At 41.8% G+C, this 23,497-nt stretch overlaps 1 protein-coding gene across 3 annotated transcripts in view; it reads left to right on the forward strand.

Moving 5' to 3' along the window:
- The window catches only part of PALLD (palladin, cytoskeletal associated protein), a 275,578-nt gene that overhangs the window by 105,171 nt on the left and 146,910 nt on the right, over nt 1-23,497 (forward strand). For all 3 annotated transcript variants that reach the window (XM_054989776.1, XM_054989777.1, XM_054989778.1), the window contains 6 exons: nt 10,803-10,981; nt 11,638-11,698; nt 13,071-13,176; nt 15,005-15,079; nt 15,398-15,539; nt 16,781-16,804. In XM_054989776.1, the coding sequence (XP_054845751.1) occupies nt 10,803-10,981; nt 11,638-11,698; nt 13,071-13,176; nt 15,005-15,079; nt 15,398-15,539; nt 16,781-16,804 (587 nt within the window). The remainder of the gene's footprint in view (nt 1-10,802; nt 10,982-11,637; nt 11,699-13,070; nt 13,177-15,004; nt 15,080-15,397; nt 15,540-16,780; nt 16,805-23,497) is intronic.

Raw genomic sequence — 23,497 nt, forward strand, 5'->3', positions numbered from 1 at the left:
CAGAAGGAAATATGTGAACTGCAATGTGGGCGGCGGGGTGGGGGGGAAGAGGTGAGTTGACCTTGATGAGATTCCAGAGTCCCGACCTTATAATTCACATGTAAGCATCTCTGAAGAGAACATCTATATTGAATAATGGTCCATTACTAAATTTGGTGTCTGCTGTTGTTTGGAAGTCATTTGTACTTTATGAAATCCAAGTGTCTCTTAAACACATTGGAGGAAAGAATCTTCTCTCACCTTGTTCTTCCACAGGGGATGCTGTCTTCTGCTCTTGCAAAATGAGTAACAGCTGCCTCCTGTTCTACATACTGACTGTTAAAACTGCATTATTTAGAGTGTGTTATCTAACCTTTTAGACACTGATCAGTTTTCACAAGGAGATAGTTCTTTGTTTATCTTCCAGCTTTTCTTTATAAATGTACCCACGAGGCTCATTGCACTTTTACCAGTTGGAGAGGAAAACTAAACAAAAGTGGGTGTATATTTTGTGTGCGTTTTTTTCACAACTGGGGGATGAGGAATAACTTGCACAAACTCTTTTCAGTAAAAAGGCCATGACTTTGTAAACTGGTTCCGCAGAGTAACAATTCCCTTTTCAAAAGTAATTCATTTTGGTGCCTTATATAATGGCTCTGACCCAACTAAGCTTAGCTGTGACTAAGAAGCAGTGCAAAACACACTCCTTGAACAAAGTTACTATTATTTCTAAACAATGATGTGTAGGATCAAGCTGTAATTATCAATGGACTAAGTTAGTCATGAGTAATTTAAGTTGCACAGCAACTTGGAGCAAGATCCTAAGTATGTTTACTCTATTGAGTTAATTGTGTCTTGTTCCCCAGAATATCTTAAGCCTGCAGTCTCAGAGCTACAATTAAGTCATGACTAATATTAGCTGGTTCATGAGCAGTTATTTTGTAAAGGCTACACTGAGATAGTAATTTTAGCTTACATTGGTGACTATGACAGCTGAACACTTTTTTATGTAGAAAAAAAATCCTGGGTTTTTCAGGATCATAATAGAGTCAGCATTTAAAAAGGCAGCGCTGGAATTGATCTGTGTCTTGGAGTTTATTTTATTTTGGAGTGAATTACCCTTTAAGACTGTGACCTGACCAGCCAGCAATAATTTCCCATTGATCAGTGCCAGAAAAAAAAATGCTAACTGCACATATGTGTGATGAAAAATAACAGCAGTGGGTCCAAAAACTATTCTCATGGTTTTTTATTAGATGTTGATATAGAAGCTGCACATCTTCCTACATGTTTAGCTTTTGCTTTTAAAACCTTGGTTTACATTTGAAAGATCTCCATATATGGATGCCAAGAGAATGTATTTGCCATTATATTTTTTATGAGAGACATCAAGCATGAAAGGGGATACTTTTTATTAGAGATTCTGCTCTGCTGCTGAGTTTTGCAGTGTCCTTAAGAAACGTGGGCCATGTATCCATGAAACGTGATCTAATATTTTTGAAATAGCAAGATTTCGTTAGATCCAAAAAGTTAGGTCAACAAAGTCATAGAAAACAATTCCTAGTGAAAAAATTAATCATGAATAGTTTAGAAATGTCAGATAGTGGTGAGTACACTTGAATGAAATGATATAATAGCACTTTAGGTATTATGGGGGGGGGGATTACATTTCAAAGAACAGCAGTCTTTAATTTTCTCCCAATAGATATATTTAATGCTATTTAGGATAAAATTTCCTTTTAATTTACAAGTTATCTCTCTACACATTTCACAGCGGAAAGAACTATAATTATCCTCTCCGTGTATGTCTTTTGATTTCAGTACAACTGCCACTTTAAATTATCTTTTTAAAGTCTGTAGAAAGGAAACTTTCATTATTCCTTGGTGACCTTTACTAAACACAGGTTGCAGTAGGATTATGTGTGAGAGAAAAACCTGAACCGTTTTTCTTAAGGCCCTAACTTTTAGCCAGTCAGTGGCTGTTGGCGTTATTATAATTTTTTCAATTTTTAAAATCTCAGCTAAGTAATTAAACTTGCACACACACACACACACAGAGTCACACACACATTTTTTTATATATTCCTTTCTAAGACTGAAGAGCTGGTAGAGGTCAGCATGAAACCAGAAGCGGGAAATAAAGAGACAAATTGTATGAAGGACTGACTTTTTTATCTGTTCAAATTGCTAACAGTTGCTGCTCTTTTCTCTCTAGCTAATAATTCAGAGTAAAACTAAGATTCCAACACTGCAGTTGTATGCAGAGTTAGACAGTCCATTGATCTGAATGGATTAAGCAGCCTGCAGCGGCGAGAGCAAGCGGCAGCAGGAGCCGCTGGCAACTGCGAGCCACTCTCGCTGCCGCCGCCGCCCCTTGCTCTCGCCGTTGCAAGCCGCTTTTGCCAGCACTGCGGCTTCTGCACCACAAGAGCAAGCGGTGGTGGTGTAAGCGTGGTGACGCTGGCAGTGGCAGTAGCATCGAGAGTGGCCTGCTTTCACCACCACTGCCGCCTGCTCTCACGGTGCAGGAGCGCGCTCCCCACCCAGGGGCGCACTGTGCCACCCGGGGAGGGGGCGCCTCAGGGAGCAGCCCCCCCCAGGTGGGTAGGTGGGAGCAGGGTGGGAAGGGTGGGATCAGGGGATCCCCCGCCTCAGGCGGGGGGATGGCAGCCCTACTATTGTCCTAAATCTCCCAGAGTGAGGCTTATCCATTGCATTTCCCCTGTGATTTCCTCACACGTGGGAAACTCAACTTCATTATTTGTACCACTTTAGGAGGGGAAGGACCTGACTTGGATAGCCCAGGTGAGCCTGATCTAGTCAGATCTCAGAAGCTGAGCTGGGTCCGCCTTCTTTAGTAATTGGATGGGAGACCTCCAGCAAAGACCGGGGCTGCAGAGACGGGCAATGGCAAACCACCTCTGTTAGTCTCTTGCCATGAAAACCCTATCAGGGGTCACCATATATCAGGTATGACTTGAGGGCACTCTCTATCACCAAGAGGAGGAGGGACAGTTCAAATGGTTAAATGCTATTTTATATATAAAAAAATCTTTCCTCATAGGTAACTAGTGCATTAGGGAGAAAAAAACACTGTACAAGAAAAGTGGGAATTATGATTTAATATAGTAGCATCTCCTATGTGCTGGCACAGGTTATAAGATTTCACTTACATGAGAAAACAAGTTTCTCCAAGCCCTCATGATTATGAAGAGAAACTTTGAATAGCTCTGATAAAGGCTGCAAATCTCGCACAAAATTATGCATGAATGTTATTGGGCATAAGCACATTTAACTGTGGCCTGGAGTGAAGCCAACAACCTCTTTCCTTGAGTCTTCAGACTGTAAAAAAGAAAAGAAAAGCAGTGAAAGGTGTGACCCTCTCACCCTCATTAATCATTTTGAAGAGCCAGGTCTGCAGCCAACAGCACAATGGTTATCCTTTTGTCAGTACTAATCATTCATTGTTTTTATCGTCTAACAAGGCATAATGTGGAATTAAAACCTAGTCATGATGGGAATTGCTATCGGAAGGAAAAGCAGAAAACAAGATTGATGGGGGTGGGGGACAAATGACAGGATGTTAAAACCCTGAAATAAAACTATTGGAAGAATGGGATTTCTCCCCCAGAGAGATCCAGTAATACTGAAATAATAAAAAGATACATGACAGGCTTAACATCTGGATTTAAGTTCTAAGTTCTTTTCCAGTATCCTGAAAGCTGGCCAGTCAGCCACAGTGTGGGCCCGCTCTTTTTCAGTAGCAGCTCCAGCACTGTAGAATGCCCTCCTAAGGGAGGGGCCGGGGGGGCTCCTACAGGTGTCTGGTTTCTGCAGCAGTTGTAAAGCTGTTCTTTTCAGGCAGGTATTTGGCAGCTAGTTTATAAGTAAGGATTCCCAGGGGACAAGTTCTGTGGTGGGGTTTTTTCCTGATTGTCATTTTATACTTGTCTATTTATTTACTTTAGGTTACTTATACCCCACTTTTCTTCCTCATGGGGATCTAAAGTGGCTTACAACATTACATGTGGATGATTTTTTTTTGTAAGCCACCTTGAGTTACTTTGGTCAGTAGACAAAGACATAGAATATTTATTGTATGTGGCCAAAGGCCATTACAATCAAGCAAATAAAACTAAGTAAAACACAAGCAAAATATAAACAATAAAACTATGATGTTCACAACATATACAAATTACTTAAAATGCACGAGCACCTTAATTATACATAGGTGAAAGAGTCTCGGCCATTATGTGCAGCTCGAGCCCTGATTTTCTTAGCTGCCAGAATAAACTGTGCTGTTCTATAAGATCAGGTCAGAGTCAAGCAGTGATCAATAGTGCCACCCCTTTCCTAAACCCTGCTTGCTCAGGATGTATAAGTTCCAGTTTTTTTATTAACATATGTAGACCAACGGATCATAAGCAAACAGGAAAAGAATACAGTAATATATTACTATATATTAATTAATATTTTAAAAGGTAAAGGTGCAAGCTCCTGTGCAAGCTCTAAGTCATTACTGACCCATGGGGGGAACGTCGCAACACGACGTTTTCTTGGCATACTTTTTGTTATGGGGTGGCCTTCCCCAGTTATTACTTAATTAATACAGACAGTGTGAAAACCCAAGAATACAAAAATTTTACATTCAGAAATAATGCCATTACATGCCATAGACAAAAAATTTGCAACTGCAAGACTCACGTTTGGATCAGTATCTGCTTGTAGATTAGCCACAACCTCTTGTTTTGCAACACGACACTATTTTTAATATAAATTGTAATCCATTTGTTACGGACCAAGTTATATTTGCTGCAATCAATTAAAAAATGCCAGATGGTGTCTACATTCACAGATTTACAATCACAAAGCCACTCAGAGAAAGGCCCTTCTAGAAACCGACCTGCTAATTCCCCTAATGGCAGGACATTTAGTCTTGCCTTAGAGAATGTATGGAGAGTGACCTCAAGTCATAGCTGACTTATGGCGATCCCTGGAGGGGTTTTCATGGCAAAAGACTTACAGACATGGTTTGCCATTGCCTGCCTCTGCATCCCCGATCTTTGTTGGAGGTCTCCCATCCAACTACTAACTAGGGCCGACCCTGCTCAGACTCTAAGATCTGACAATATCAGGCTCACCTGGGCCATCCAGGTCAGGGTGCCTTAGAGATATATTCTGTATTTGGGAATCGTTAAGAACTTGTAGTAGGCAGGTAAAGTCTTTGGGATTGGAAGGCTCAAATAGTATAGGGAACATAGCTTTCTAGCTCTACAACCAGTACTCCATTTATTGAAATGTAGAACACTAGATTTAATCAGTTTACGTGCTGTGGAATATTCTATCTGGTTGAATTACTCAAAGGTAAAGCCCATTCTCTGAAGCCTATCATCAACTAATTTTAGCCATGAAGTTTGGAATTTCCCAAGCCAGAGTTGGCAACACTATTTAAGAGAACAAAAATACTGGCCACTGAACTTGCAAGATACTTTTTGTTTGCAGGCTTCCTCTTTGGAAAATGAGGCCAAATGGGGCTGCTGGGTAAACAACAGTATATTTTTTCCATGGTGATCTGTTTTCTCTGGGCGCTATAATGCACACAATAGGAACTTAATGGATCTTAATTACAAGAAAGGAATGATAGAATGTTTTCGTTCCATCATCAACATTTCCTAGCCTTAAGGGATGTCGGGTTTATTCTTCTGCATAGGGTATTGTATACATAGTTTTCATTAGCATGAATGGGAGTTGTTTTGCCTGCATAATGCTGTTGTATGTTGATTAGAGAAGGCACTGTTCTACTCTGGAGTCCATTTTAAATAAAAATAAACGTTATTTCGTATATTTTTGCTGAGGCCCATATCTTGATTGTGTAAACTGGGGTTCTTAAGAGAAATTTTCTTAATTCCTCTTTACCCAATTTCTTTCTGAAATCCAACAATCCATTGCTTTTCATCTTTTTAGGAATCTGGAGTCAGTTTCTAGTCGATTCCTTTTTGATCAAAGAGAAATTTGAGCAGAGGAGGTACAGGAAGGAAGGTTCTGCAAAATGTCCTATTTTCACTCTGTAGCTGCTCAGAGGCAGTTTCTTCCCAAACCTTCCTGTCCTCCTGCTAGAGCACCACCCTGTGTTGTATAACCTAAAACATCTACAAGGATTGAAATTGCAGAATACATTGTAGAGAAATCTCTTAAAAGAGGAAAAAGAGGAATTAGTGGCTGTCCTCCGTAACAGTACTATTGTCAACCTTATATGAGGAAGCCAAAAATGTACTTTTATTTTAGAGAGAATGCCGCATTAGCTCATTTTTTTGGTGTTCCTGTTTGGAGTACTTGCATATGAAGGCTGGCCCAAGGTGAGCTTTGATTAGATACAAGCACCCTTTGACTGACATCACTTGGGATTTTTATATACCACATTTAAAGTATATCTAATATTATAATCTTTACCAGTCAGGAACTGGCCATAAACAGAAATTGCTATTCTTGAACTGGAACTCATTGCCCAGCAAAAATAATTATACATGCAAAGGAAGGTCAGATTCCTAAATGAACCTTAATCCTTTACCCAATTTCTTTCTGAAATCCAACAATCCATTGTTTTTCATCTTTTTAGGAATCTGGAGTCAGTTTAGGAACACAGTTATACAGTAGTGTTGTATGACTGTGTTGTTTTTTGGCCAAGCTCAGTACAAGTTCACCACTGCCCAATCCACGGGAAGTTGTCTGCTTTGAGCAATTAGGTCTCGGGGTGCATGATCGAACAGTTGTTCCACCATGCACTCATACTCATCCCACATGCCCTTTCTCAACCCACTAAACGAGAGCCCTGGCTTAAAACCCCAAGGAGAATTTGGCATTAAATTCATCCCTTTTAATTCAATCCTTCTTCCAAAGAGCTCAGGGCAGCTCACATTGTTCTGTGAGATTAGGCTGAGAGAATGACTGGCCCAATCCAGCGACCTTCATGGCAGAGCAGGGATTTGGTTTCCCCAGTGCTGATCAGCTATGCAAACCATTCCATAAACTCACACAAAAAAATCTATTTATTTCACACAATTTACAGATTACTATCTGAAAAATCTAAGCTCAGTTCAACATTTATCAAATGCATTGTGAATTTTACCTTATTTGTTGACCCCCCCCCTCTCCAATTCTTGACAGTACACAATGAAGTCTGTTGCATATGGTTACACTTGACGAACGGAGTTTTAGTTTTTAAGCTACATAAACAGTATTGTCGGTCATGTCTATAGTCTTGATGAATGATGAGATTTGTGGTCTTTAAGTGATAAAACAATTCACCTGAATTACATCAATGTGATATGATCTGCAGTTAGCCAGGCACAAAAAGTGGTTGCAGAAGTGGTTACAACCTGGGATTACTTTTCTGTTTCAGATGGAAATAAAATGGTAGGTGAGAATGGTTTCTTAAATAGTGAAAGGTGCTTTAAAACCAATCTAATATTCCAGAGGAGTTAGCCATGTTAGTCTGTAGTTGCAAAATAGTAAAAAGTCCAGTAGCACCTGGAGTTGCATCTGATGAATAGAGCTGTGGTTCTTGAAAGCTTACGCCTCAATAAAGCTGATTAGTTTTAAAGGTACTACTGGACTTTTTACTGTTTTGCAATCTAATATTGTTTTAAAACAATGTGAGAAGAAAGTCTGAACGTGCACCAACACCACCACAAGTGGTCTTTGCAGGTTAACTTTTTTTTTTTTGGCTATGGGGAGGGAAGGGGTTCAGAGCCATCCAGGGCTTTTTTTCAGCAGGAACGCAGTGGAACGGAATTCCGGCACCTCTTGAAAATGGTCACATTCCCAGTGGCCCCGCCCCCTGATCTCCAGACAGAGGGGAGTTTAGGTTGCCCTCCGCGCCACTCAGTGGTGCAGAGGGCAATCTAAACTCCCCTCTGTCTGGAGATCAGGGGCAGGGCCACCAGCCATGTGACCATTTTCGCCGAGGGTGATTTAAGCTTTAAAAAACTCCCCCCTTGTTCCAGCTGAACCAAAGTGACGTCATTGTGAGGTCCTAAGTTCCACCATTGAGTTCTACCACCTCTTTTCCCAGAAAAAAAGCCCTGGAGCCATCAAATATCAGGATAACATTTTAGCAAGCTGTATATTCAAGACTGACACCAACTTGTAATATTTATTCATTTCAGAGCAGCCCTTCCTAAAAGGTAAACATACTTATTTCATGAATTGAAGAGGCAAATTTTCTCTTTCTGTTTAAGAAGAGAGGATGGATTTGAGCATTTAGTACATAGCTGTTCTTCTTGGAGTCTCCCATGCTAGATCTATGTTTGGAAAAGGAAGGGGCTGCGCACTAAAAATGAGTTATAAGTCTTGTGTGAGAAGAAGTGGCATCTGTGTGGTCATGTGACCTGTCCTGCAAGCATTAATCTTTAAAACATTGAGGGCATAGAAAGCATAATATGCAACATAGTTGTGCCAGTCAAGTATCTGTAGGCAAGAATCAAAAACATGTGCTGGTAGAGTCATAACAGACCTAAGAAGACTGATAGCTTCCATGTCTTGTGACAGAGTAAGACCTTTGTAACCCATTTTCAACATAATTCAAGTTACTGTTTAAAAAGAATTACGATTAACAGCATAGTTGAAACTTAGCAAAATGTTAATAGCTCACATGGATACATACCATTCCAGGGTGTTCTTGGGTCGATAAACTGCAATGTATGAAAGAAAGCATTTTTAACAAATTCAATACAAAATAACATTGCTGTAATTCTCATATGTGCTGCATGCTTTAAGGCGCATATATCATTATAGAAAAAAATAATTGTCTCATGTGAAGAAAGATATATTTTTCACACAGTTGCTTTGATGGTTATGGACCCAATCCCCTTCTCAGATCTCACCCCTCAGGACAAGCACCCTTAGGTACTAACGTTGAGCATATTGATCGGGGCAGCTGCCTTGGGTTGTCCCCATACACACACACTGCTAGTCTTGGCTGTAGTGGCATGCATTGTTGGGTTGTACACTCTCAGTGTGCATATTAGAGACCCCAGAGGCAGAATCCTATGCTGTGTACCCTATCATATGAGCTATGGGGTAACCTGGCTTAGAGTTATGTAGTGCTGGAGGGGATGTGATTGGATGTGGGGCTGGGGTTTGGCCACTCTGGGAGAGGTTTGATTGGTTTCAGCCATAGTCAACTATGTTGGGGCCTGTGGCAGGACCACATGTGTGTGTGTGTGGGGGGGGTCTTTGTCTTTTAGTTCAATGGGTGGCTATGAGCTATATTGTTGTTTTGCTGGCATAACTTTGCACTGGTTCTGCGGGGCGTTCCCACACTAGGGTAGATTATTGAGCTAACTTGTGTCATGCCTCCAAGCCCACACTTTCCCCATCTGGCACAGTGAGTTGCCCCAGTGGTGCAGTATTTGTATTTATTAAACTTTTATTCCACCATCCCCACGAATGGGCTCAAGGTGGATTACATCATTTAAAACACAGTAGATATAATTTACATACAGTCATCCATAAAAATCAGGGCTCTGTGGTATTGCCTTGCCGGCACCTGGCCACAGTGCAACAGCAGTGAGGCATTCCACCACCAGATCTCCAAGATAGGCCATCTTAACTTGGAGTGGTGCTTGGTGCTTTTGCACTGTCAAGGTAGCTGGTGCTTTCTTGCTCCAGATGCATTAGAATTCCTGGGCTGCATGATAGCTGTATATGTGTTGTTTTTTAAACACAGAATTATGCAAAAGCATCACAGCTAATCTCCAAATCATTCCTGCTAAAGGCGCTAGATCTGGGTGTCACAGTGTTCCATACAATTGCACTGGATAAAGTTTAGCCCATGCAGTGGTAGTGGAGAAAAATGTCTTCACTTCTGGCCCATGGACCATCAAATGGCATGTTGTGTCTGGTTTTATGCACATCTTCCACCAGAGTTGTTCAAGTGATACCCTACCCCATCCTCTTAGCTCCACCAGTTCCCAGGGCTACAGCTCTTTCAGAAGGAGAGAGTAAGGATCAGGGAGTGACTCTGCCCATTGCTCCTGAAAGCTAGAACAATATCTAAGGCATCTGCAGAATGGCTGTTAAGGTTCACAAAAGCCCCCCTGGCCTAAGCATTCTGGAAGCTGTCTGGATCCATCAGTCTTTAGGGAGAAAGGAACCTAACTGAGGTCTGACACTTCGGCAAAAGAGAGACAAGAAGGCCAATAGTGCCTTCAGCAGATAGGAAACTGATGGGGCCTTATTTTCACTCCACTTACCAGATTACCTGCTTGGTACAGAAAAGTAGATCCAAAGATTGAGCACCTCATGTGTTGGTCCCCATAAGAATGGCAGCTTTAAACGAGCTTGATCAAAGGAGGCCATCTTGTCATGAATATTGAAGTTCTCCAGAATAATCAAACTTGAGACTTTCTCAGCCAGGGCAACCTCAGGTAAGCTAGATGGTTGGTAAACCTGCAGGAGCCCAGTCCTGTCCCTGGTGCCCAGCATATTGTAAATTAGATGCTGATATTCATTAACCTCACAACCTGACTATAAACCTATCTCTATCAGGAATAAGCTATCAACTGAATGATTTGGGGGGGAACAGAGAAATACACAATTTTAGAAAAATCAGTGAGTCTAAAGAAACACTAATACTAGTCAGTGACTAACAAGTAATAGATGTGTTACTTACAAATATCCTCTATTTCATTATAAAAAAATATGGGGAAAATGCATTTGACTCTCACAAATATATCTACCACCAATGTCTTCAGTAAATTGATCCTTTTCATTTAAGTGGCTTCTTGTCTTTAACTCTTTTCATTCTTTTTTATTAATTACAGGTGGTTCTGTGAAGGCAAAGAGCTAAAAAATTCTCCTGATATCCAGATCTGTTGTGAAAACGGAGGACTCCACCAACTAATTATAACTGAAGCCTTTGAGGACGACACAGGGCGCTACTGTTGTCTGGCCTCAAACTCTGTTGGATCTGATTCTACATCTGCAGAAGTTTTTGTTGAAGGTAAGAAAGCATGACAGCTAATGAGGCCGCCAAACACATTATGTATGGATTACAAGAGATCTACAGCAATCACCCTAACTTGTACAGGGATACAAGTTGCAGTGGAATCGTTTGTTGTAGCTGTGTCTCTGCTGCCTGTGTGGCTTACCTGGAGTAGGGGATGAAAGGTGGTCATGAAATCTATACAATTATGATATTTAGGTGTGGGGCTAGATAACTTTGAAAACAATTTTTAAAAATTAGGGTGATGACACGAAAAACTTCCAACAGGTATTAATAATAATAATAACAACATTTGATTTATATACTGCCCTTCAGGACAACTTAATGCCCACTCAGAGCAGTTTACAAAGTATGTCATTATTATCCCCACAACAAAACACTCTGTGAGGTGGGTGAGTCGGAGAGAGCTCCAGAGAACTGTGACTAGTCGAAGGTCACCCAGCTGGCTTCAAGTGGAGGAGTGGGGAATCAAACCTGGCTCTCCAGATTAGAGTCCTGCACTCTTAACCACTACACCAAACTGGCTCAGGATGTTTGTGCTGCAAATGTAATTGTAAAGGGATGGAAAAGTTTATTTTTCTTTAACTTAATGTTTTGTTTTGAAGTGTAGCCGATGACCACGATGGCTTACGCTGTTTTTACTCTGCATGCAGGTACCAGTTCCTCTGATTCGGACAGTGAAATTTTCAAAGTAAACTCTGGAGCCATGCCACAGTAAGTTTACACAGCACAACCCTCAGTTGCACACTGTGTTTCTAGGACAATCTGGAGGGATTATTACAAAGCTGTTCTGCTTCACCTCTTCTTCCTACAGTCACTGGATAGGAAAAAGGCAAACCAGTGTTAATTAATGATTGGGCCATGTCAGTATACTGCATTGAACCTTGGACACAGGGAAACAGAGGTGGATTTTAGTTCAGTCTTCATTTGGATGGTCAATTAGAAAGTCTTTACTGGCTGAATCTTTGTTGCAGACATAGTCAAGAAGGTTTTCCATATTATGTTATCTTTTTCAGTTAATTCTGCATAAAGAAAAGCATTATTATGTCAACTGCGCCTGAAATTCTGCATATCTGAAATCTAGCATTTCATACTAAATGTGTAAACTTTTAGTGGAAACCTAGTTTGTGCCCTTTCTTGTATGTATCTGTATCTGTGCTTTGCTTTTGTTTTTTGATTTGTGTTTATGAAAATGAATTATTCCAGTCTGTGAAGGCAGTCTATTTTTGTAATGATATTTTATCTTTATTTTTTGCTACAACTAACATTTTTCGTAAAGAAAGACATCAAAATTTTGGAAAACAGAGAGTAGAATTAAGATGTCATTTTATAGATCTCTTTGCTGCCATGTGAGAGTTACCCATGGAGTCCCTTATGTTTCCACTGCCCAACAACGGTCTTTTCTTTGTGCTGCTGGCTCCAGACAATTGGGTGTAGGGGAGTCACTGCTGACAGTTTCCTTAATGACAGTCTGACAGCCTCTCGATTTATCCCTACAAATTGTCCTGAGGATAAAATGAAATAAGATGATGTAGTATGAATTGGCAACTAAACACCTTGGAGCTACATCCAGCCCCTAAAGAGTACCAGTTACCCATTTCCAATAGGCCAAAGAAACGTGGGAAAGAATTGGTGGCTTGGACATTGCTGGAGGGGGTGTGTATGTGTCTTGCCCATCGAGCTGCATTCTTTCACTGTAAGACTATTTGCTAACAGGAGTATTTGCTAACCTGTCTTCTTCCCTCTGCAGGGGGGAAACTAAAATGAAATGTAACTATCAATGACCAATTCAGCTCATGTCAGCCATAGGAAAAGCTTAGCCAAAAGCCACATGTGAGATTCAACAGCTCATATACCAGAGCAAATTGCCTTTGATATGAGTTAGCAGTGTTGGGCCAAAAAGTCAAACCCTGTGCACATTGGCAACATGTTTGTGGATGTGCAAAATAACCTTGCTATAAGAAGACATGACTGAAAGCTAGATCACTTCTGTGGATGTCATGGGTTACCCTGGTAATGAGAACAGGCCTTATAAGGTGGAGGCATTCATAGGAACATTGTTTGACCTTTTCCTCTCTTTATGCAGGGTCCAGAAGAAAAGCACGTCTGTTTCTTTAACAATAGGATCTTCTGCTCCAAAGGCTGGGGTCACTACAGCAGTAATCCAACCTATCTCTGTCCCTAATCAACAAGTATGTAGCTGTCACATTTTAACTTAGTTGTATTCTTGGTAACTTATGACGTAGACATAAATAAAATCACTTGCAAAGGTTCCAGCTTGAATTCCTTGCTAGATGGAATTGCTCCACAAAGCCTTCCCCAGGAAACCAAACCCTTTATTTAGGATGTTATTAAAATAAATTCTGCTTCCATTCTTCATAACCTATCTAGTCCTTTATACTAATTAAGGAAACCCTTGAATTTATCTTTGTGAGGAGGGGCCATTTCATAGGTCCTGACTCTTCCTACATAGCCTGGAAATGTATCTCTCCTCTGAGATTGGAACATTAACAGAGCAATAGAGGGTGGGGGTTATGATGTAACAGCTCCCACACCACTAAGAGAGAAATCCTAAGCAGGTCTACTCAGAATCTCAATCAGGTCTATTCAAATAGGGCTTACTCCCAGGAAAATGATCTTAGGATTGCACTATAACATAGGGGTCTCCAACCTTGTTGAATCTGTGAGCACTTTGAAATTTTTGAGAATTTGTAGCGGGTGCCACAGCAAAATGGCTGCCATAGGAACACTTTGTACCATAGTCACAAAGTGTTGAGAGGTTACACAGAACATTGGAGGTTCCATAACAACAACATTCGATTTATATACCACCCCTCAGGACAACTTAACACCCACTCAGTGGTTTACAAAGAATGCTATTATTATCCCCACAACAATCACCCTGTGAGGTGAGTGGGGCTGAGAGAGCGCCGAGAACCTGCGATTGACCTCCTAAGGTCACCCAGCTGGCTTCAGGTGGAAAAGTGGAGAATCAAACTTGGTTCTCCAGATTAGAGTCCTGCTGCTCCTAGCCAGTACACCAAACTGGCTCTCATATCAATCATCCTCCTGTGTTGGAGAGAGCTGTTTCCTGTAGACACAAAGCTCCTAGACTCCACTATACCTCCTATACCAATGAAGCAGAGGAAAGCCAGAATTGGCTGTTTGCTTTGGGGAAGAGATGTTTTAGGGGAGAAGCAACTGGGCACCCCAAAACACATTGGCAAATACCCAGCTGAGGGTTACTGGGATTACAACAAAGGTGTATTGGTCATGTTGTTGCTATTCACTTTTCTCTTACAATTCTTGAATTATTTGCATGACCCCTTACAAGGGATTTGTATTTGTACAGCATCTAACACGGTGTTAGTAGTATGTTAAATAGCAGTACTTTTTGAATAAAACTTACTGTCCTATGCTAATGTGCAAGATCATATTCTATACACTTCTTTTTAATTTAAGTTTGGTTAAGCAGCTGAGTATATTTAGTCTGGTTTTTGTGTATTTAAATTGTGTTCACTTTTAAATGTATATAAATTGCTTTATGAATCATTTGAATGAAATGTAGCATATACATATTTTAAATAAATTATGGCTTGCATCTCTCCGACTATTCTGCTAATGAATGGTAGTATGTTCTTTCAGGTCAAGGCATCTTCCCCTGGTACAGAAGAGCCCCCTTGCTTCAAGGGAAAGCAACTTGTCCCAGAGGAATGGGTTGCCATCAGCAAAAAATATCCCTGAGAATCTGGCAAAATTGTCCAACTTTTGTGCGGTTGTTTGCTTATTTTAATACTTTAGACTTGGCTTTCTACAAGGCTTACAAAAATTCAAAATACAATAAACAGAAAAGCTACAAAATAGGAGATGTATGAAAGTTTAAGCCAAAGTACTAGCATTAAAAGGGTGTGTGCTGTTTTGGTATTGTGTGTGTAAACGGGCTAGACTATCTTTCTATGTAATCTGTTATTATTAATGAAACCCCTGTGTCCTGCAAATATTTCTCTTTCTCTTTTCTAGGTCCAAAGTCCTACTTCATACCTCTACAGATCAGATGGATCTAAACCCAGTCATGCTGTGCCTATTTTTACAAAGGTCTGGATTCTCCTCTGAGATTGGAAGGTTTTAGGATATAATAGCAAAAACATTTTTAGTGCATAGATCATATAAAAATCACATTAAACATTAATACGAGTTCCTTTTCTATATGGATATTTTAAGAAAAGTACCTTTTCTGTACTGAATATTTTCTGTTTCTTGTACTGCAAGAGTTTATGTATTTTTATTAATTTCTGTTCTATATACGCCATGTTGCCATTAAATAAAGCAAGAGTGAAAAACAAAATAACACATGATAAAATGCTGATAAGCAGGTTTTGCTGTCTGATTAAAATCCATTTATTGAACTTTCAGGAGCTGCAAAACTCGACGGCAACGGAAGGACAAGTAGTGGTGTTGGAGTGCAGAGTGAAGGGACCGCCTCCGTTGCAAGTCAGTTGGTTTCGGCAAGGCACTGAAATTCAGGATTCCCCAGACTTCAGAATTCTTCAAAAAAGTAAGTGGCAGAAGACCTCCTGTTATAAATAGCTATGCAACATGAGAAACTGTAAGAATATATCCTTTAGTATTGTTTTCTTATACAGGATAATTTCATTTTTAAAAAATTTACAGCCCTATACTTGATTTTACCTGCCTGTAATTTTAGTATCCGAAGCCACATTCAAATGTTAAGACAAACTATAGTTTGCAATAAAATCTGGTTAGTCTACCAAATGTAAGAAACCAGATTTTCCTGCTTCCACACAGGAATTTTCCCCTACAGGGGCAGTGTGAAGCCTTCACAGTCTTTGGGAGTATCCAGATGATGCCATATCCTAGTTGGGCACAACTCATGCGGCTTGCCCCCACTTTTAGCCATTTCATAAATAAACCTCCTTTGATTCAGCTCAGAGGGAAAACTGCAGGATGGCTGCAAACCCACAGCCACTCAGCTGCACCTTCAGAACAGAAGGGCTAAGCTTTGCGTCTCCACCCTCCTTCCGCTGTTTAAAGGGCTTTTTTCCTTTACCAGCTGAGCAACTTTGTAGCATTACACTGTAGGTCAAGGGGAAAGGAGGCACTCAAATCCTGTCACATCTGTGCAGATGTGATCGAGAACAGGGGCAGAAACAGTGGGTGATAGTTGGTACCAGTGTATGTGAAGATCATTCCCATCCCACTTGTTGCTGCTGCTGTGGTGAGAGGTACATTTTGCACCCCTGTGTGGAAATCAGTCCTGGTTTCTGCATAAATCCCAGTTTGTCTCTTTCTTGTCATCTCTCCTTGTACTAAAAGAAAGGATATCTTCCATGTGCTGCCATCTCTCTGACAGGTGGTGGTAGTATTCAACAAACTGGTTTGTGGGTTCAGACCACCTCACATACAACAATGAATTCAAATAGGTGGCAACTTCTAGGAAACTGGCAGAGAACCCTAATGCAACTGCTGCGTAGCTGGAAATAACATCACCACATGGTGGGATGCTTTGATTCACCCAAAACTCTGGTAAAAATGCAGTGATGTCACTTCTGGTTATGTAGCTGAAAGTGACATTGCTGTTTTGGAAGGTTGCACATTACACCCCCCAATTTCCCTCCTGCCACCCTCCCAGCATACTGTATTGTCTGAGTGCAGTCTAATACTGCTACATTAAGACACGCTCTTGAAATATTTGAGAACGACTGCTTCTGACACATTTTGTTCTTTCCCCTTTTCTTCTCCCTCCCTTGCTCTCCATTTGGATGATGTGATAAGCAGAGCCTCGATCTGCAGTTGAACCTGGTAAGCATCATGTGAAAGAACAATCTTTTTGTTCACTCACCCTTTGTGTTTGTACTGAAGCTAAACAGTGTAATGTTTCTGCAATGGACTGGTAATATGAAACCCCCTCCAAGGCAGTCTATTCTTTATTAAAGACTTCAGATCCTGCTGTCCTGCAGTTTACATCAGTTCCTTTATTAGTGGAACAGCAAATTCCATCCAGGTCAATGTGGGGAGCCCCTCCTGGGTAACGTTTTAAGTTCTCATTCTCTGAAATGGAGCAACTTGTAAGCTAATGAGGACAGACTTGCATCCACAGTTTCCATTACTGAATCTCTGTTGGCCTGTTTTGGGTACTACCAGACCACTAAATACTAAATTTCCACTTCTCAAATAGGCATTATGTTAAATGTAGGCAGAGCCATCTTAAACATAATAAACAACGGTTCCCAGTTCAGTGTTATTTTTCCCAATATTTTCTGATTATATTTTCTTTAAGACCATCTTGCAATCGTGTAATTGAGTTTTCTAGATATTCTGTTGTAGGAATTTGAAGGTGGGTTCCTTTTTCTTAGGCTACTTCTGCACCTTCGAGTTCAGTGGGCAGCCCAGCCACAAGGCTCTGCTCATATGCTTCTTATTGTCTTTCTGCTTGTACGAGTCAGCTGGTCCCTTATCTTCAGTTTGCAGCAAATCAGCAACGTAGCACTGGTGATAAAGGACCTGTAGGTGCATGAATGCAGCAAGTTCTGCAGAATTCATAGCAATGGTTCATCTCCCCCCACCTACTGCGGGACAATTTCTTTAACAATTTAGTAGCACAGGCATTAATCGCGATGGTCCAAGATCACACTAAGCACACCAGAAGCATTTACTCTATCCCTATTGCACTCCTCTCCAATCCCAAGATTGGAGTCCCATCCAGTATTGTCAGCTTGCTCTTTGTGGTGAGGCTTTGGTGGTAAGAGGGTGTGATATTGTCAGTTGAAAGACTGGAGTATTTAACTAGTCTAAAGACAAGGAGAGAATAGCAAAGGTTCAAAACCCGAGTACTGATCAGCCACTGCCAGACAGTGTTTGAGGAGAGAAGTAGTACAGTAAATAAGCATACTCTCCAGTTTTTCTCCATATGTTCTCAGCAGTCTGGAAGACAAAGTGAAAATGGATCCTTTAAATAAAAACTGTGTTTGGGCCCAGAAGTGCCTTCTCTATAAGTCTGCAGAGGTTTTGACAGTAGATGTTTGTTTGTTTTGTTTGTTTTGTTTGTTTTGTTTGTTTTGTTTGTTTTGTTTGTTTTGTTTGTTTTGTTTGTTTTGTTTGTTTTGTTTGTTTTTACCCACCCTGCCCGCAAGCGGGCTCAGGGCAAGGTACAACATTGATTAAAATACAACTTAAAATCAATTATGAAAACAGATAAAATACTGTGTCCCTTTTGGGGCAACCAGCGGGAGTGGACTCTCCATACCCCTTGTAGAGGGAGACCGGTGGAAGGCTCGGCAATGATGGGCTAAAATTAGCCTCCACCATATGCCTGGCGGAACATCTAAATGATACAAGATCCTGGCAGGCCCGAGTGTCCTCAGACAGAGAGTTCCACCAGGTTGGGGCCAGGACCAAAAAGGCCCTGGCCCTGGGAGAAGCCAGCTGAGCATCCCTAGGGCCAGGGACCACCAGTAGATGTTTTCTAGTTGAACAAAGTGCTCTCTGGGGAACATACAGGGATAGACGGTCCCTTAGGTATGCTGGTCCCAGTCCGTTTAGGGCTTTATAGGTCAAAACCAACACCTTGAACCGAATCCGGAATTCTACTGGGAGACAGTGAAGCTGCTGCAAAATAGGTGTAATGTGTGTCCTACACGAAGCTCCAGTTAGGACACGCACAGCAGCATTCTAGACCCGTTGAAGTTTCTGGATCAAGCCCAAGGGCAGCCTGCATACAGCGAGTTACAGTAGTCTAACCTGGAGGTGACCGTTGCATGGATCACTGTTGTTAGGTCCTGGGCCGAGAGGTAGGGTGCCAGTTGCCGGGCCTGCTGAAGGTGGAAAAAGGCTGCCCAAGCCAAAGCTGTGATCTGGCCCTCCATAGACAAGAAGGAATCCAGAATCATGCCCAAACTCCTAACTGATTGTACAGGTACAAGTGGTGCCCCCCCCCAAGTTTGGGAGAAGGATCCCTGCCTCCGACAGTCCATGGCCTAAGTACAAGACCTTCATCTTCGCAGGATTCAACTTCAGCCTGCTCTGTTCTACCCACCCAGACATGGCCTCCAGAGCTCTCAACAGGGTGTCAGGGGCAGAGTCAGGTTGGCCACCCATCAACAGATACAACTGGGTGTCATCTGCAGTCCGAAACACCACACCAACTGGGTGAGGGGGCGCATATAAAGATTGAACAACAGGGGAGAGAGTATCACCCCCTGTGGGATGCCGCACTCCAACAGTTGGCGTGCAGACAGTCTCTCCCCCAGCGCCACCCTCTGTCCCTGACTGTGGAGAAAAGAGACAAGCCACTGAAAGGCCATCCCACGAATCCCCACATTGGCGAGGCGGTGGGCCAACAACTCATGGTCAACTGTCTTGAACGCTGCTGAAAGGTCTAATGATGAGCAGTGCCGACCCGCCCCCATCCAGGTGCCTACGGAGATCATCCTTGAGGGCAACCAACACTGTCTCCGCCCCATGACCCATACAGAACCCAGACTGGTATGGGTCCAGGATAGAGGTCTCTTCCAGGAACAACTGTAGCTGATCCCCCACCGCCCGCTCAATCACCTTTTCCAAGAATGGGAGGCTCGATACCAGGGAGGTAACTGGATGGGTCAGTGGCGTCCAAAGACGGTTTTTTCAAAAGAGGCCTTACAATGGCTTCCTTTAGCGCCTCGGGAAAAACCTCGGCGCTGAATGATGTATTAATAATGACCTCCAATTGGGCCCCTAACCCATCGGCACTGGCTTCTACCAGCCATGACGGGCAGCGGTCCAGGGAGCATGTAGTGGGCCTCACCAGCTGCATGATCCTCTTCCTGGAAGACCAGGCTGAAGTGATCCAAAAATGGGCCAGAAGATGGCCTAATGTGTCTGATGATATAACTCTAGCAATTTTAAGCAAATAGCTCAGTCACTGTGATGAGATTTTATTGTTTGCTGTGGAAATGAGGAAAAGATGAGGACAGAGATACCAAGAGGTTCTGAGTATAAAGTGGGTAAACTGGCTCAACTCCCAAATCCCGCCCTTCAAATACGGGTGTTGAAAAGATTTATGAAGACAATGAAATGCAGACGCTTGGTTGAGTGTTACACTTTGAATAATTTGATTATCTGTTTCTGTTCCTTCTTAGAATATCTTCTTGCCAGAGTACATTTGTAATGTTACTGGTGTAATAAATAGAACAGGGAAGCAAAGAGGACTGTTTTTATCTCTTCATCTGCTAATCCTTGACAGTCAGCAAAAATAATTTCAGATGGCCATTTGCTACATGCTAACGGGTCAGACATGGTTGGATAGGAGAAGAAAAAATAGCTCCTCTTTCTGGATTCAGGCACCTGAACAATTATGAAACAGGTTTTTCTTGTCACTGCTAAGTTGTATCTCCCTAATGTGTTTAACACTCCTTGTTCTGTCTAGACGGAAATCAGCCTGCATCACTAATCTCTTCAGACTGTTTTAAGAAGTAATAGCCAGTTGAATTACTTAAGGCCAACATCACAGTTTGTCAAATTACCTGCTCAGTACTACGTTATTTTGACATTTTGACTTTATGTGGATTGACTCCTTCAAAGAACAGCCAGTTTAGGAAGGAAGAAAGAAACTAGTAGAATCATTTGCCAGCTGTTGATGCTTTGGCCATTACTCAGCTGTCTGGAAGCAGCCACAAAGTATATTGAATTTCCTTAAAACAATTATCTTTTGGTATGTAAAAATAGTGTAGACAGAATTTTTTTTGAGGGGGGATCTTTGATCCAGGTTGATCTCATTGGAAAGACACACCCCTTTTTAATGTTACCAGTCTTAAAGTGCAATTTTAAACAGTGTTACACTCTGGGCTTAGGATTGTGTAACTCCATTTAGGATCGCACTCTTAAAGGAACATTATAAAACTTCTTTAGTTATTCTTATTCAAGCTGGGTTCTAGCCCTTCAGCTGTACAGAAGAGTCCTAAGCAGAACAGAATCCTACCTCGGATTCAAAGAGTTTTCTTTATAATACTGGTAATCTGAGGCCTTTTTCTCACATTACCTTGTGGCCTGGGAACCTCTGCAGCACAGCTCTTTCTTTCAGCGTGAAGGTAACATCAAAAGCAGTCTCAGGCTGGTAGCCATGTTGATCTACAGTAGAACAGCAGGAACTGAGTGCAGTGACACCTTACAGGCCAACAAGATTTTCAGAGTGTAAGCTTTCAAGGGTCAAAACTCACTTCTTCAGGTACCTGAACTGGATTCAGGTCGATCACATGGGAGCAACCCCAGCAACAGCTCCTCCCCATGTCAGCACTCTCCTAGCTTCTTGGAAAGCTGGCCTTTGGCGTGGAGAGAAGGAGGAGACTATACTGTAGGTTCCTGACACTATGTTCACACGGTAGGAAGGACCCATTGCAGAAAGACTCAGATCTCTCAAAGGTAGCACAAGAAGGAGACTACAGATGTAAGTACAACCTTTGGAGGACTGTGTGTGGGTGTAGTTCCAGCATAAACTAATGTCCAAGCATGGAAGTCATAGAAAGGAACTGCACCAACTCTGTGCAGTTCAAAAAACAACACGATGTCGAGGCCAGCTGCAAATGAGTTCTGTTGCTTAACTGAACAGAATTTTGAGGAACCCCTCCCCCCCCCTGAATAACATTAGATTATTTAGGAAAAAGAATCCTCTCTTACTGTGTCACTCTGGTTTTGCTGTGCCTTTTCTCTCCCATATCTTCTTCTGAGCCACCAACATATTTGCAGTATATTGACCTCTTTGTGGACTGGTTACTTTTTGCTCTTTTGCTCCTCCGTTGCCAGTTGCCCTATGGCATCTTCAATTAACTTCTCTAGATTTCTTTTGACCCCTCTTCCAAGCACATCCCACCCATAACCCTGGGTTTTTCCTTTAGGAAGGGGAACAATTCAACAGATGAATGAAGTTGAAGGACAAGGGGATGGGGTGAGTTACCAGATAAGGGAAGCGAAGTACAAAATATAACTTGAAGAGCTGATCCAGCATGTAAGGATGGAGAGAAGGAAATCAGAGGCTAAAAAAAAAGTCTGGAAACATTTGTAGATAAATGGTTGAAGCACCAAGTCTTTCTTTCCCTGATAAACAGAAATATTTACAGTTAGCTTGTATATGTGGTTGCCAGCACATCGGCAATTCCATACTGAAACCTTACAGAAACAAGGTTTGAGTCCAATAGAACCTTTGACTCTTGAAAGCTTATACCCTGGAAACTCTTTATTGTTTTTAAGGTGCTACCTGACTTGAATCTTGTTCATCTACTGTAGACCAACATGGTTACCTACTTGAAACTTACAGAAACTACTAATGCTTGTTTTCAGGATAGCAATTTAACAATACAAATCCATAATAAAATTCACTTTCCTTGTACCCCTTCCTTTTAAACTACCATTAAGTTCTATTTTGTCTTAGTAATAGGTCTGTAAGTGTATCTTGTTTCCAATGCAATGTAACCCAGCTCTCTAGAGTGTTTGGGATACTTGCAGTTGTACAACAAACCTGAACCAAGACCTTGGAATTCTGCTGCATGAATTCTGCACTGGTCATTGGATTAAGACAACCATGGCTGTGTCAGACTGATGAACTATCAATCTTTAGCATGCTGCCAGCACTTTCTTAACAACCCCAATGATTAAGGGGCTGGAGCTCCTTTCCTATGAGGAAAGGCTAAGGATTCTGGGACTTTTCAGTATAGAAAAAGACCCCTGAGGATGGAGAAAGTAGATAAAGATAACAACAACAGCTGCCACTCTTCTAGACAGGTTAGTGCCTCACCCAGAGCAGTGAACAAGTTAGTATTATTATCCCCACAATATAGCTGGGGAGCTGGGGCTATGAGGAGTGGTTTGCCCAAGGCCACCTACTGAGCTCATGGCAGTAGTGGGATTTGAACCAGTAGAGTGCTGATTCATAGCTGAACCACTTAACCACTGTGCTACAGAAGCTAACTTCTTCTCCCTATCCCATAACGCTAACACTCAAGCGCTCCCAATGAAGTTGATGGGCAATAGATGCTTCTTAACTCAATGAGTAATTAAGTTATGGTATTCACTGCCATTGGATGTACTGATGGCCATGAACATAGATGGCTTCAAAGGGGGATTAGACAGATTTGTGGAGGTGAGGTCCATCACTGGCTGTTAGCCATAGTGGCTGAAGGGAACCTCCATCTACAGAACTCTGAATACAAGCTCTGGGAGGCAGCAGCAGAGAAGGGCCTCGGCCTCTGTACCTTCTTGGTTTGGCCCTCTAGGGCAACTGGTGGGCAGCTGTGTGAAAAAGGTTGCTGGCCTAGATGGACCACTGGTCTACTCCATTGGGGCTCTTACATTCTCATGAACCGGTCCTGGCTAAGAAAGTGGTGGCAGCATGCTAAAGTCTGATAGTTCATCAGTCTGACACAGCCATGGTTGTCTTAATCCAATGACCAGTACAGACAGCTACTCATGCAGCAGAGTTCCAAGGCCTCTGGATTCACTGGATAAATGTTCAAGCAGAAAACA

The sequence above is a fragment of the Eublepharis macularius genome, chromosome 10 (genome assembly GCF_028583425.1).
Source record: "Eublepharis macularius isolate TG4126 chromosome 10, MPM_Emac_v1.0, whole genome shotgun sequence".
In the NCBI taxonomy this organism is placed as follows: Eukaryota; Metazoa; Chordata; class Lepidosauria; order Squamata; family Eublepharidae; genus Eublepharis; species Eublepharis macularius.